At 46.4% G+C, this 12,137-nt stretch overlaps 1 protein-coding gene across 4 annotated transcripts in view; it reads left to right on the top strand.

The window, feature by feature from the left end:
• The window catches only part of EDEM2 (ER degradation enhancing alpha-mannosidase like protein 2), a 34,011-nt gene that overhangs the window by 3,979 nt on the left and 17,895 nt on the right, over positions 1-12,137 (top strand). For 3 of the 4 annotated variants that reach the window (XM_010386526.1, XM_030914904.1, XM_030914903.1), the window contains 3 exons: positions 1,517-1,622; positions 5,964-6,089; positions 9,009-9,220. In XM_010386526.1, coding sequence (XP_010384828.1) covers positions 1,517-1,622; positions 5,964-6,089; positions 9,009-9,220 — 444 coding nt within the window. The remainder of the gene's footprint in view (positions 1-1,516; positions 1,623-5,963; positions 6,090-9,008; positions 9,221-12,137) is intronic. The other variant, XM_030914905.1, reaches the window with a different exon arrangement.

Here is a 12,137-nt window from a genome sequence, read left to right as displayed (position 1 = left end):
ATCAGCCTCTCCCAAATCACAGGAGTGACTACTGGGGAAGAGTGATTCCTAGAGGGTAAACTGAGATGTTATTTATTGTCAAAAGAAGAGAGATTGAGATTGCATTTGGCTAATGGTTTAAATAAAAAGGGTTTATTTTCTCAAGTAAAAGAAAGTCTAGAGGTAATTTCTAGCGTTGGGTCAGCTACTCAACCGTGTTATCAGAGACCAGGCTCTTTGTAGCTTTGCATTCTAGTATCGTTAGTGTTTTGGCTTTTATTCTAGTGCTTAGTACCTCATGGTCTCACATAGCTGCCATCGCTTCAGAAATCAAGTCTGAGTTCAACGCAGAAAGAGACTAAAAGCCATGTTAGCTGTGTTTGTCCCTTGGTATTAAGAAAACAGAAGCCTTCCCAGAAGTGCCCCCAGTAGAATTCTCAAGGGTCAGAATTGACTGGGTAAACAATCAACTGCAGCAGCAAAGGAGGCTGAGAAAGCTTCTGGATTTCCAACCTCTGGTGGGAGGCCATGAGGTAAAGAGGGTAGGAATGAATTTAGTTTTGGGTCAGCCAACCTGTTCTGTTTTCCACAAGGTTGAACATGACAAGACAGGGTTAAAAACAACTGATACCTACTGCAAATGTCAAACTAAGACTTTTGGCTGGGTGCGGTGGCTCACTCCTGTAATCCCAGCACTTTGGGAGGCCAAGGCGGGTGGATCACAAGGTTAGGAGTTCGAGACCAGCCTGGCCAATATGGTGAAACCCTGTCTCTACTAAAAATACAAAAATTAGCTGGGCATGGTGGTGCATAATCCCAGCTACTCAGGAGGCTGAGGCAGGAGAATCCGGGAGGCGGAGCTTGAAGTAAGCAGAGATCGCGCCACTGCACTCCACCCTGGGCGACAGAGTGAGACTCTGTCTCAAAAAAACAAAACAAAAAACCTAAGACTTCTGTGTCGTTTGCATTCTTTTTTTTTTTTTTTTGAGACGGAGTCTCGCTCTGTCGCCTAGGCTGGAGTGCAGTGGCCGGATCTCAGCTCACTGCAAGCTCCACCTCCAGGGTTTACGCCATTCTCCTGCCTCAGCCTCCCGAGTAGCTGGGACTACAGGCGCCCGCCACCTCGCCCGGCTAGTTTTTTGTATTTTTTTTTTAGTAGAGACGGGGTTTCACCGTGTTAGCCAGGATGGTCTCGACCTCCTGACCTCGTGATCCGCCCGTCTCGGCCTCCCAAAGTGCTGGGATTACAGGCTTGAGCCACCGCGCCCGGCCGCATTCTTTATATTGTGTGCGTTTAAATGACTACATCGTCACTCTTAATTGGGACCTAGGAATTTACTTAAACCAGTCTCTTGATATGAAGTCTCTGGATGATCTCTAGCTCTCAGTGCTTTCTTCTGCTGTCACCAATCCTAGGACAGAAACTGGAGGTCTTAAGTGGAATTAGTGAGGGCCACATCAACATAGAATCCCAGACTCTGAATCTGCCTCCACGCATGCAAGAGCCTCAGCGTCAGGTCTCTTTTTTTATTTCCAGATTTTGGGGAATGTCTCAGAATTCCAAAGAGTGGTTGAAGTGCTCCAGGACAACGTGGACTTTGATATTGATGTGAACGCCTCTGTGTTTGAAACCAACATTCGAGGTGAGGGCTGCTCTCTAGGATCTTTCAAAGAAAAGAGAGTGTGAAGTTGCCTCTGTAAACCAAGAAGTGGTAAATAGGATTTTAAGGACTGACCATGCCAGGACCCTTGGCCAAAACCTCTGACCGACAGAGCTCTCCTTCCCTCCTGGAGGGTGAGGTGGGGAAGTCTCAGGATTTCCACATCAGTTTCAGATATGAAAGTGAGCAGGAGACTAAAAGCCTGGAAAGAAATACACCAGATTACTCACCTCTTTAATATATATTTGATACTAGGCACACAGCTATGAACAAGAGAGATATGATCCTTGCCTTCTTGGAACTTACTGTCTGTCCAATCCAATTTTCTGCAATGATGGAAATGTTTTTTTAATCTGTGTTTTGGCCAGTATGGTAGCCACTAACCACATGAGTTCTTGAGCATTTGGAATGTATCTACTACAACTATGCAACTGAATTTTTAATTTCATTTAATTTTAATGATATTAAATTTAAATAGTCACATGTAGTTAGTGATTATTGTATTGGACAGTGCAAATCTAGGGCATTAATCTTTCAAACTTGGCTGCCCGTAGGAACCACTTAGGACCCTTTAAAAAATTCAGATGTTGAAGCTCCACCCTAAACCTAATGAATTGGAATCTCTGGGTTGGGTCCTAGGATCAGTATTTATAGCAGACTTCCAATGATTCTTGTGAAGCTACCACAGCCCTTATTTGCATTGACCTCTAGACCACTTAACAGCTGTCACCTCTGGATGGCAGAGTTCTATTTTTCCCCATTATTTTGTATGTTTTCTGCAATGAAACTTATATTCCAGACATATGATCCATAAAAATTTTGAAACAGAGAAGAGAGCAGAGGGACAACATGGTCTAAAATCCTGGTTTAGGAATCCGGCGTGAGTTTGAGGCTGTGCTTGTTGGCTGTGTCTCCCAGCTTCTGAGCCCAGTTTGTCGTCCGTGAATGAAGGTCGTTCTTATACCTTCATTTCTGATACGAATATAATTAATACCAGCTTTCTTTTGGTTGACATTTTCCCATGTATCTTTTTCTATCCTTTCCATCTTTCTGTAGTTTTATGATTAGAGACAGCTTTTGCAAGTAGTGTATTATATTTTATCCATTCTGACAATCTTTAACTAAAACATTTAATCCATTTACATTTACTGTAATTACTGATATATTTGCACTCATTTCTACAGTATTGTGCTCTCTGTGCCATCTTCTGTTTTTTTTTGAGATGGAGTCTCGCTCTGTTGCCCAGGCGGGAGCGCAGTGGTGCGATCTCGGCTTACTGCAACCTCTGCCACCCGGGTTCAAGCGATTATCCTGTCTCAGCCTCCCATGTAGCTGGGATTGCAGGTGCTCGCCACCACGCCCTGCTAATTTTTGTATTTTTAGTACAGATGGGGGTTTCACCATGTTGGCCAGGCTAGTCTCGAACTCCTGACCTCAGGTGATCCGCCCGCCTCAGCCTCCCAAAGTGCTGGGATTATAGGTGTGAGCCACTGCACCCGGCCCTGTGCCATCTTCTTTATGTTCCTTTATTCTGCCCTTTTTCATGCCTTCTTTAGATTGCTTCCCCCCATTCCATTTTCCTCTTACCAATAGGGAAATTATGCACAATATCTAGCTTTTTACATAGTTTTCCAAGTAAATTTAATACACATAACTTATCAAAGGCTAAATTTAGTGAAAATCTTTGTTCTCCTGAATAATGTAAAACCTGGCTTAGAGAACATCCTGACCTATATGCTATAGTTATATATTTTAGTTATTTGTTTTAAACCCTCCATACATTATAATTTTTGTTGTATACTGTTGAAGTTTTGCATTTACGCATATGTTTACCACTTTTTTGTTGTTGTTTTTGGTTTGAAATAGAGTCTCACTCTGTCACCCAGGCTGGAGTGCAATGGCATGATCTTGGCTCACTGCAACCTCCACCTCCTGGGTTTAAACGGTTCTCCTGCCTCAGCCTCCCGAGTAACTGGGATTACAGGTGTGCACCGCTACGCCAGGCTAATTTTTGTATTTTTAGTACAGATAGTGTTTCACCACGTTGGCCAGGCTGGTCTCAAATTCCTGACCTTGAGTGATCCACCTGCCTTGGCTTCCCAAAGTGCTGGAATTACAGGCGTGAGCCACTGTGCCTGGCCTTTTTGCCACTTTTTTGACTATCTTTTCTTTTCGTGTGTCAGACCTTTTCTCCAAAGTATTTCCTTTAGAATTTCCTTTAATGCAGGTATGTGATTCGCAAACATTCCTAGCTTTTGTTTATATGAAAATGTCTTTATTCCACTGTCTTTGGTTGGCCTTTGGGTGATATTTTGGCTGTTTGTATGGTTGTAGGTTGATGATTACTTTCTCTCATTGTATTGAAAAAATTTTCCAATATCTTCTGGTTTCATTATTGTTAAGAAGTAATCTGTTAATTTATTATTTCTTTGTAGAGAATCTTGTTTTGGTTTTCACTTTGGCTGTCTCCTCCTTTTAAAAACTTTTTATTATGGAAAACTTCAAACATAAAAGTAGAGAAAATAGTATAATGAACCAGATGTGCCCATCACCCAGCATTAATACTTATTACATAGATTCTGGCTGCATTTGAGATCTTTTTTCCCTTTGGTGTTCTGCAGTGTTACCATAATGTACATACATGTAGACTTCTTTTCTTTCTTTTTTTTTTTGAGATGGAGTCTTGCTCTGTCGCCCACGCTGGAGTGCAGTGGCCTGATCTCAGCTCACTGCAACTTCCGCCTCCCTGGTTCAAGAAATTCTCCTGCCTCAGCCTCCCGAGCTGGGACTACAGGCACACACCGCCACGCCCAGCTAATATTTTGTATTTTTAATAGAGACGGGGTTTCACTGTGTTTATCAGGCTGGTCGTAAACTGAGCTCACACAATCCGCCTGCCTCGGACTCCCAAAGTGCTGAGATTACAGGCGTGAGCCACCGCACCCGGACTTCTTTTTTTTTTTTTTTGAGATGGAGTCTCACTTTGTTGCCCAGGCTGGAGTGCAGTGGTGCGATCTTGGCTCACTGCAACCTCCGCCTCCTGGGTTCAAGCAATTCTCCTGCCTCAGCCTCCCGAGTAGCTGGGACTACAGGCGTGCGCCACCACGCCGGCTAGTATTTTGTATTTTTAGTAGAGACAGGGTTTCACCATGCTGGCCAGGATGGTCACCATCTCCTGACCTCGTGGTCTGCCCACCTCGGCCTCCCAAAGTGCTGGGGTTGCAGACGTGAGCCACCGCGCCTGGCTTACATAGGGACCTTTTATCAGACTTCCACCTGAGGCAGGCCTGGCCTTGGTCTCCTATTCCCCCTCTGCAGGGAGGAAGGGAATTTTGAAGCTTAGGGTCACCAGTTATTTTCAGTGAGAGGGCTACTCAGGATATCTATTTAGCTATATTTCCAAGTACAGAACCTTTGTGTCTTTTTAAAAGTTCTAAATAGGCCGGGCACAGTGGCTGAGGCCTGTAATCCCAGGACTTTGGGAGGCCGAGGCGGGCGGATCATGAGGTCAGGAGATCGAGACCATCCTGGCTAGCGCAGTGAAACACTGTCTCTACAAAAAAAAATACAAAAAAATTAGCCGGACGGTGGCGGGCGCCTGTAGTCCCAGCTACTCGGGAGGTTGAGGCAGGAGAATGGTGTGAACCTGGGAGGCGGAGCTTGCAGTGAGCCGAAATTGTGCCACTGCACTCCCGCCTGGGGGACAAAATGAGACTCTGTACTCAAAAAAAAAAAAAAAAAAGTTCTAAATATTGCATAATAAGTTGAAATAGATAAATTAGTAAAATAAAGGTAATAACCACCATTACCCCCTCCCTCCAGATATGACAGATGACTGGGAGACAGACAGAGTGACAAATGGAATGAGCTTGGGCTTTGGAATCAAAGATACTCAGCCCTACCACCTACTAGATGGGTGACCTGGGGCAAGTCACTTTATCTCATGGAACCTCAGTATCTTCATATGAACAGGGGGCAGTAATAGTTAGTGCTTGGAACACAATAGGGACTTACCAAAAAATAGACACTGTTCCTGTGATGCACCAAGAGAAAAAAACCCATAAACTTAACACTGTATAAATATGTGGGATTAAGGGACTGTTTTTTCACTAGGTGGCTCTAGCTTCTTCCCAGTTAGCCACCCTAATAGAGGGAGGGTTTGTTTGTTTGTTTGTTTGTTTTCACCCATGGAATAGCCTCAGGAGGTCCTGAGAACACGCACCCCCAATAGAGTGTTTAGGTTTAACTCGCACAGGGGAAAGATCCTTGGTCCCTTGGTCTTTCCCTTTGGACTGTGCCATTTGCTTTCTGTGCCATCTGTAGTGGTAGGAGGACTCCTGTCTGCTCATCTGCTCTCCAAGAAGGCTGGGGTGGAAGTAGAGGCTGGATGGCCCTGTTCCGGGCCTCTCCTGAGAATGGCTGAGGAGGCAGCCCGAAAACTCCTCCCAGGTAAGACCCACACAGAGATGGGACAGAGATGAAGTCCATTAGGTCCTGCTTCCCTTGCTGAAGATGGGAGTGGCAGTGCTGAATTAATTTCTGGTATTTCTCACCAGGTGTATTTGGTATTTCTACCCCTCAAGCACCCACCGTGGAAATCAGGAGTGTCCTGGGCATTTTAAGGGCCTGCTGGGGCCCTGACCCAGATGGATGAGTCGACCTCATTATTGTTTGCAGGGGATGGTCAAAGGTGACCAGCCTGGTGGGTGGAAGGCCATTGCCCTTATTTTGAGTGAACCCATTTGTCCCCTCCCAGGTACTACAGTTATTTCACACACTGCTGGAGTAACAGGGGTCCAGGGAAGGGTGTTGGTGTGAGCATTAGCAGCCCTGGATTCTAGACTCGGCTCTGCCAGTCAACATCTTGACCAAGCCACTCTTTCTCTTCACAGTTTGTTGTTTGTTTGTTCGTGATGGAGTCTTGCTCTGTCGCCCAGGCTGGAGTGCAGTGGCGCAATCTCAGGTCACTGTAACCACTGCCTCCTGGGTTCAAGCAATTCTTTTGCCTCAGCCTCTGAAGTAGCTGGGATTACAGGCGCCCGCCACCATGACCAGCTAATTTTTGTATTTTTAGTAGAGGTGAAGTTTCACCATGTTGGTCAGGCTGGTCTTAAACTCCTGACCTCAAGTGATCCGCCTACCTTGGCCTCGCAAAGTGCTGGGATTACAGGCATGAGCCACTGTGTCTGGCCTCTCTCCACAGTTTAATTTCTCCATCTATCGAATGAGAATCATAATTTCCACCTCCCTACCACATCGGGTTTTGGGGAGGCTAAAATGAGGTCAGGAAGGAGAAACTGCTTAGAGAACCTCCAACACTTTTAAAACGAGAGGGATTTGTTTTGTGGCTAAGCTGTGTCCAGGGCTGCAGGCCAACCCTCCGTATTTTTGTCTAGTGAGGCAGTAACACCAGGTTCAATAGCATCAACTGTACACTGTGTTCCCTACAGGGTGTGGTGGAAGCTCTGAGGACTGTTCACACCCAGACACGTCACACTGTGCTTTCCACCAGCCTCTTGGCCATCTCACTTATTTATCCCTTTTCTTTCTTTTTTTTTTTTTTTGAGACAGGGTCTTGCTGTCACCCAGGCTGGAGTGCAGTGGCGTGATCATGGCTCACTGCAGCCTCTCGAACTCCTGGGCTCAGTTGATTCTCCCACCTCAGCCTCCTGAGTAGCTGGGATTACAGGCACACGCCACCACACATGGCTAAATTTTTTTTGTAGAGATGGGGTTTCACCATGTTGCCCAGGCTGGTCTTGAACTCCTGGGATCAAGTGATCCACCTGCCTCGGCCTCCCAAAGTGTTGGAATTACAGGTATGAGCCACCACACCTGGCCTCTTTATCCCTCTCACATAGCACTTGCCTCTCCTTTGTGGGAGAGCTGAGGATAGTGGGTGAGCTGGGTTCAGGTCTCACTCATGGCTCATGGCTCATGGCTCATGGCTAATGGCTTAAGCGTCTTCCTTGCAGACATTGTGTCCTGTGTGATACATTCCTGGAGGAAACTCTGGAAACGCTGTCTAGCTGCTCCTCCTTTATTATTTAATTATTTTTGGCCATTGGTCATTTTATAAAAAAAGGTCAAGAAACAGGATTTTGTCACTCCCCTTCTTTTTAATACGGCCTGACTTTTCTGAAATATTCCTTAGAGCCCTTCCTGGTTGTGACTTGCTGTCCCACTGGTGTCTGCCAGATAGCAAGTTTCTTGTCTGTGGCAGACAGAGTTGCTAGACCCTGTGGTTCTTGGAAGTGTCGACACCTTTGTTCACAGATTGGTGACGCACAGGCTGCTCTGGAGTTGTTTGACCTTTAGGCCCGGAGAGGAAATCTCTGCCTCTGGCTGATTTAGTTCTCGTCTTGAATCAGAAGACACTTGGGTGGGGCGGGCAGAGAACTGGACTGGAGCTAGGGGTGGGCACGGGGCAGGCATTCCCATCCCAGCTCTGTTTGACACTCTCTGTGTGGCCTTGGGCTGAATCACTTCTTCACAGGCCTGGTTTTCCCTACCTGTAAATCCAGGGTCATGCTGTATCAGTGGTTTAGTGGTTTATATCCTATTTTACTTCCTTTTAAAAATAATTTAGCCCCTATACTCTTTATTTAAAGCAGAGATCTTTATTTAAAGTCTATGAATGGCTTTGTTTATTATTATTATTATTTTGAGACAGGGTCTCGTCTTGTCACCCAGGCTGGAGTGCAGTGGTGCAGTCTCAGCTCACTGCAGCCCCTGCCTCCTGGGTTCAAACAATTCTTGTGCCTCAGCATCCCAAATAGCCGGAATTACAGACGTGTACCACCACACTTGTCTAATTTTTGTATTTTTAGTAGAGACAGGGTTTCACCATGTTGGCCAGGCTGGTCTGGAACTCCTGACCTCAAGTGATCTGCCTGACTTGGCCTCCCAAAGTGCTGGGATTATAGGCGTGAGCCAAAAGTCTATGAATGGCTTTGAATGGGGCTTACTCTTTGCATTGTGCCACAAGCCCCACCACTTTCTGTGGCTTACCCCCTGCCTACATCACAATAAGTTATCTGCCTGGGCTTTGAAGGCATAGTGTAAAATAAATAAAAATAGCTAAAGTGCTCTAGCTAAAGCGAGTGTGTGTGGAGCACAGCCCGCTCCCTGCACCCTCATCACGAGCAGGAACCCAAGGGTTGTGCAGAGCAGTGTTTGACAGCATCTGGGCTGGGTGGCTGCTCAGGGCCCTCCAGTTATGGCATTTATCCTTCTCTGGCTCAGACTCTAGCAGGACAGCCAGGAGAAAGAGGAAAGTGCTGGCTAAGGTCCCAGGCTTTGGGCGTGTATCAGAACTATCGCTATCCCCCTGCCCCTGTCCGGGGTCATAATTTTTCAATTGTTCAGCCTTTCAGACCCCCACTGGCATGCCATATGGAACGGTGAACTTACTTCATGGCGTGAACCCAGGAGAGACCCCTGTCACCTGTACGGCAGGGATTGGGACCTTCATTGTTGAATTTGCCACCCTGAGCAGCCTCACTGGTGACCCGGTGTTTGAAGATGTGGCCAGAGTGGCTTTGATGCGCCTCTGGGAGAGCCGGTCAGATATCGGGCTGGTAGGTTCGCTGCTGCCCTTCCTGTTTGAGTCAAAGTTGCCACCTTGGCCCCAGCTTATGAGGCCCAGGGCTCTGAGCAATAAGTTGTAATCAAGCCAAGGAAAACTTAGGGTGACCTTAGGAGTGGTCCAGGATTTGGGCTCAGGACACCAAAAATAGACCAACCTTCCAATTCAAGTTTGGGTTGGAGTGGGAAGGAGAGTGGGAAAACACATTTTTCTGGCAGGCAGCAGGGGCTGCATTAAGCTTTGACCACTTGAGATTCTCTGATTTCTAGGAAGAGGGTTGTATATTTCATGCACCTGACTCACGTGGTGACTTCAGCTCATCAGCTCGTCCGGCCTTCATTTTTAGTGTCTGTCTGTATTTGCTGTTTCTTAGGACACCAGTTCTGGGAGATACTGAATGACTGTTGTGTGACAAAATGAGTCCTGGCCATTTAAGTTAGGGGAATATTACACATAATATACCCCCCCCTTTTTTTTGGAGAGTCAGAATGCACATGAGCAGAATAAAAGTCCTCTAGTAAAGAGATCTGTTCAACTTTGCTTAACTTAACATTTCCCAAACTTATTTAACACCAGAGCTTCCCTTTATCTTCTAGTACTATTAACCCATGGAAATTGAACACACTTTGGACCAGATGATCTCTAAGGTCAGTTTCAGCTTCTAAATGGAATAATCCAGTAAGATTAACAGTAATTGAGCCAAAGCCATCCAGGACATACCACTGGATTTAGTCAGAACTGGATTTAAGCCCTGGCCTTGCTACATCGAAACTGTGTGACTCTGAGCAAGTCACTCAACCTCTCTTGTCCTCAGTTACTTCAGCCGTAACGTTAATATATTAATACCCACTTTGCTGAGTCATTCTGACATAGGAAGACTGTGTTCAGGTCTAGGCACATTTTATGCAGAGTCTGGTGCTAATTTAGCTTGAAAAGTAAAGCTTGTGTGAGGACTTCTTGAAAATGCCTTAAGAAGGTGCCCCCTTAAGGCTGGGCGCGGTGGCTCATGCCTGTAATCCCAGCACTTTGGGAGGCCAAGGCAGGCGGATCACTTGAGGTCAGGAGTTCGAGAGCAGCCTGACTAACATGGAGAAACCCAGTCTCTACTAAAAAATTACAAAATTAGCCGGGTGTGGTGGTGCATGCCTGTAATCCCAGCTACTTGGGGAGCGGAGGCAGGAGAATTGCTTGAACCTGGAAGGCAGAGGTTGCGATGAGCCGAGATCACGCCATTGCATTCCAGCCTGGGCGACAAGAGCAAAACTCCGTCTCAAAAAAAAAAAAAAAAAAAAGTGCCCCCCTGGAGACCTGTAGTGAATCCCTTAGTCCATCTCAGGCAGGTTTTGCTCCAGCAATGGGACCGTAGTAGACTCTGTTGGTGCTGTGCCCATATCCTCTCAACTCTTACCATTTCCATGCACACTGGCCAGTCTTCCAACTGCCATCACCTGCACCTCTTTGCCTAGGGGTCTCCTCTGGTGCCTGGAGCCACTTTGCTTGCCTTTGGCTGAGGGTACCAGGATTTAATGCTACCCATGAGTAGCTCTCAAGCCAATGGGAGTTGGTGGATAAACATTCCAGTTCCCTGCCCCTTTGGTGGGATCACTCTGAAGCTCAGGCTCTGCACTGAATTCCTGAGCTCCCCAGCAGGATTGAACTCCAGTTCCCATGGTGGAAACCTGCCTGATGGCATACCCCTTAAATGCTGCATCCCTTGCCCTGCCTCACTTTACTTCTCCTCTACTGGTGTTTACAGGGACTCGCCTTCCAAATCAACTACTTTCGATCAGAATGAGGTTGTGCCCCTGGGGGAACCCAAACTAACACAAAACAGCTATTTCTTTGAGTACCAAATGATGTTACCAGCTTCCATGAGGATCTAAGTTGTATGAAAAATACACATCTGTGACCGGGCGCGGTGGCTCACGCCTCTAATCCCAACACCTTGGGAGGCCGAGGCAGGCGGATCACCTGAGGTCGGGAGTTTGAGACCAGCCTGACCAACATGGAGAAACCCCGTCTCTAAATAAATAAAAAATACAAAAAATAAAATAAATAAAATGAAACAGAAAAATGCATATCTTTGTTTATTTTTTTGAGACAGAGTCTCCTCCTGTCGCCCAGACTGGAGTGCAGTGGCACGATCTCAGCTCACTGCAACCTCCCCTTCCTAGATTCAAGTGATTTTCGTGCCTCTGCCTGCTGAGTAGCTGGGATTACAGGCGCACACCACCATGCCTGGCTAATTTTTGTGTTTTTAATGGAGACGGGGTTTTACCATGTTGGCCAAGTTGGTCTCGGACTTCTGACCTCAAGTGATTCGCCTACCTCAGCCTCCCAAAGTGCTGGGGTTATAGGCGTGAGCCACCGCGCCTGGCCAGCATTGGCAATTTTTAACAGTCTCTACAGAGACTGAACAATTAAAAAAAAAAAAAAAAGTCAAAGGATATAAAAAAAAGGTACTCAGTGACATTGGTGAAGTCCCCTTTTGCCCCTGTCTCCAGCTATTCGGTTTCTCTCCTTAGAACCACTCTGTTAGCTTCCTGGTGAATGTTCTTCTTGAGTTAATTTATGGACATATGTAAAGCATGCCTGTGTCTTCAGATACTGGGATCACATGCTGAGTGCCGAGAAATCGGACAGATTGTGGGAACAGCAAATTCTCATCTCCCATCTCACACTCACTCTAGGCAGGACATAAACACTCCAAATCATTTTTCTTTTTCAGTTTTTGCTCAATGTGTGTAATTAAGTCTTCATAAATGTGCATGAGATGCATCTCTACTATGCGGATGTACAGGAAGGCTGGCCATGATCCAGCCTTGCCCTTCCCTCTCACGGTCTGTGTGTCTCCCAAGAAGCACTGGGGCGCCTACCTAGCATCTTCCTGGGTAGTCAGGGTTGGGGGT

This window comes from Rhinopithecus roxellana, chromosome 13 (assembly GCF_007565055.1).
Source record: "Rhinopithecus roxellana isolate Shanxi Qingling chromosome 13, ASM756505v1, whole genome shotgun sequence".
Classification (NCBI taxonomy): domain Eukaryota; kingdom Metazoa; phylum Chordata; class Mammalia; order Primates; family Cercopithecidae; genus Rhinopithecus; species Rhinopithecus roxellana.
This window is presented reverse-complemented; position numbering and strand designations above follow the sequence as displayed.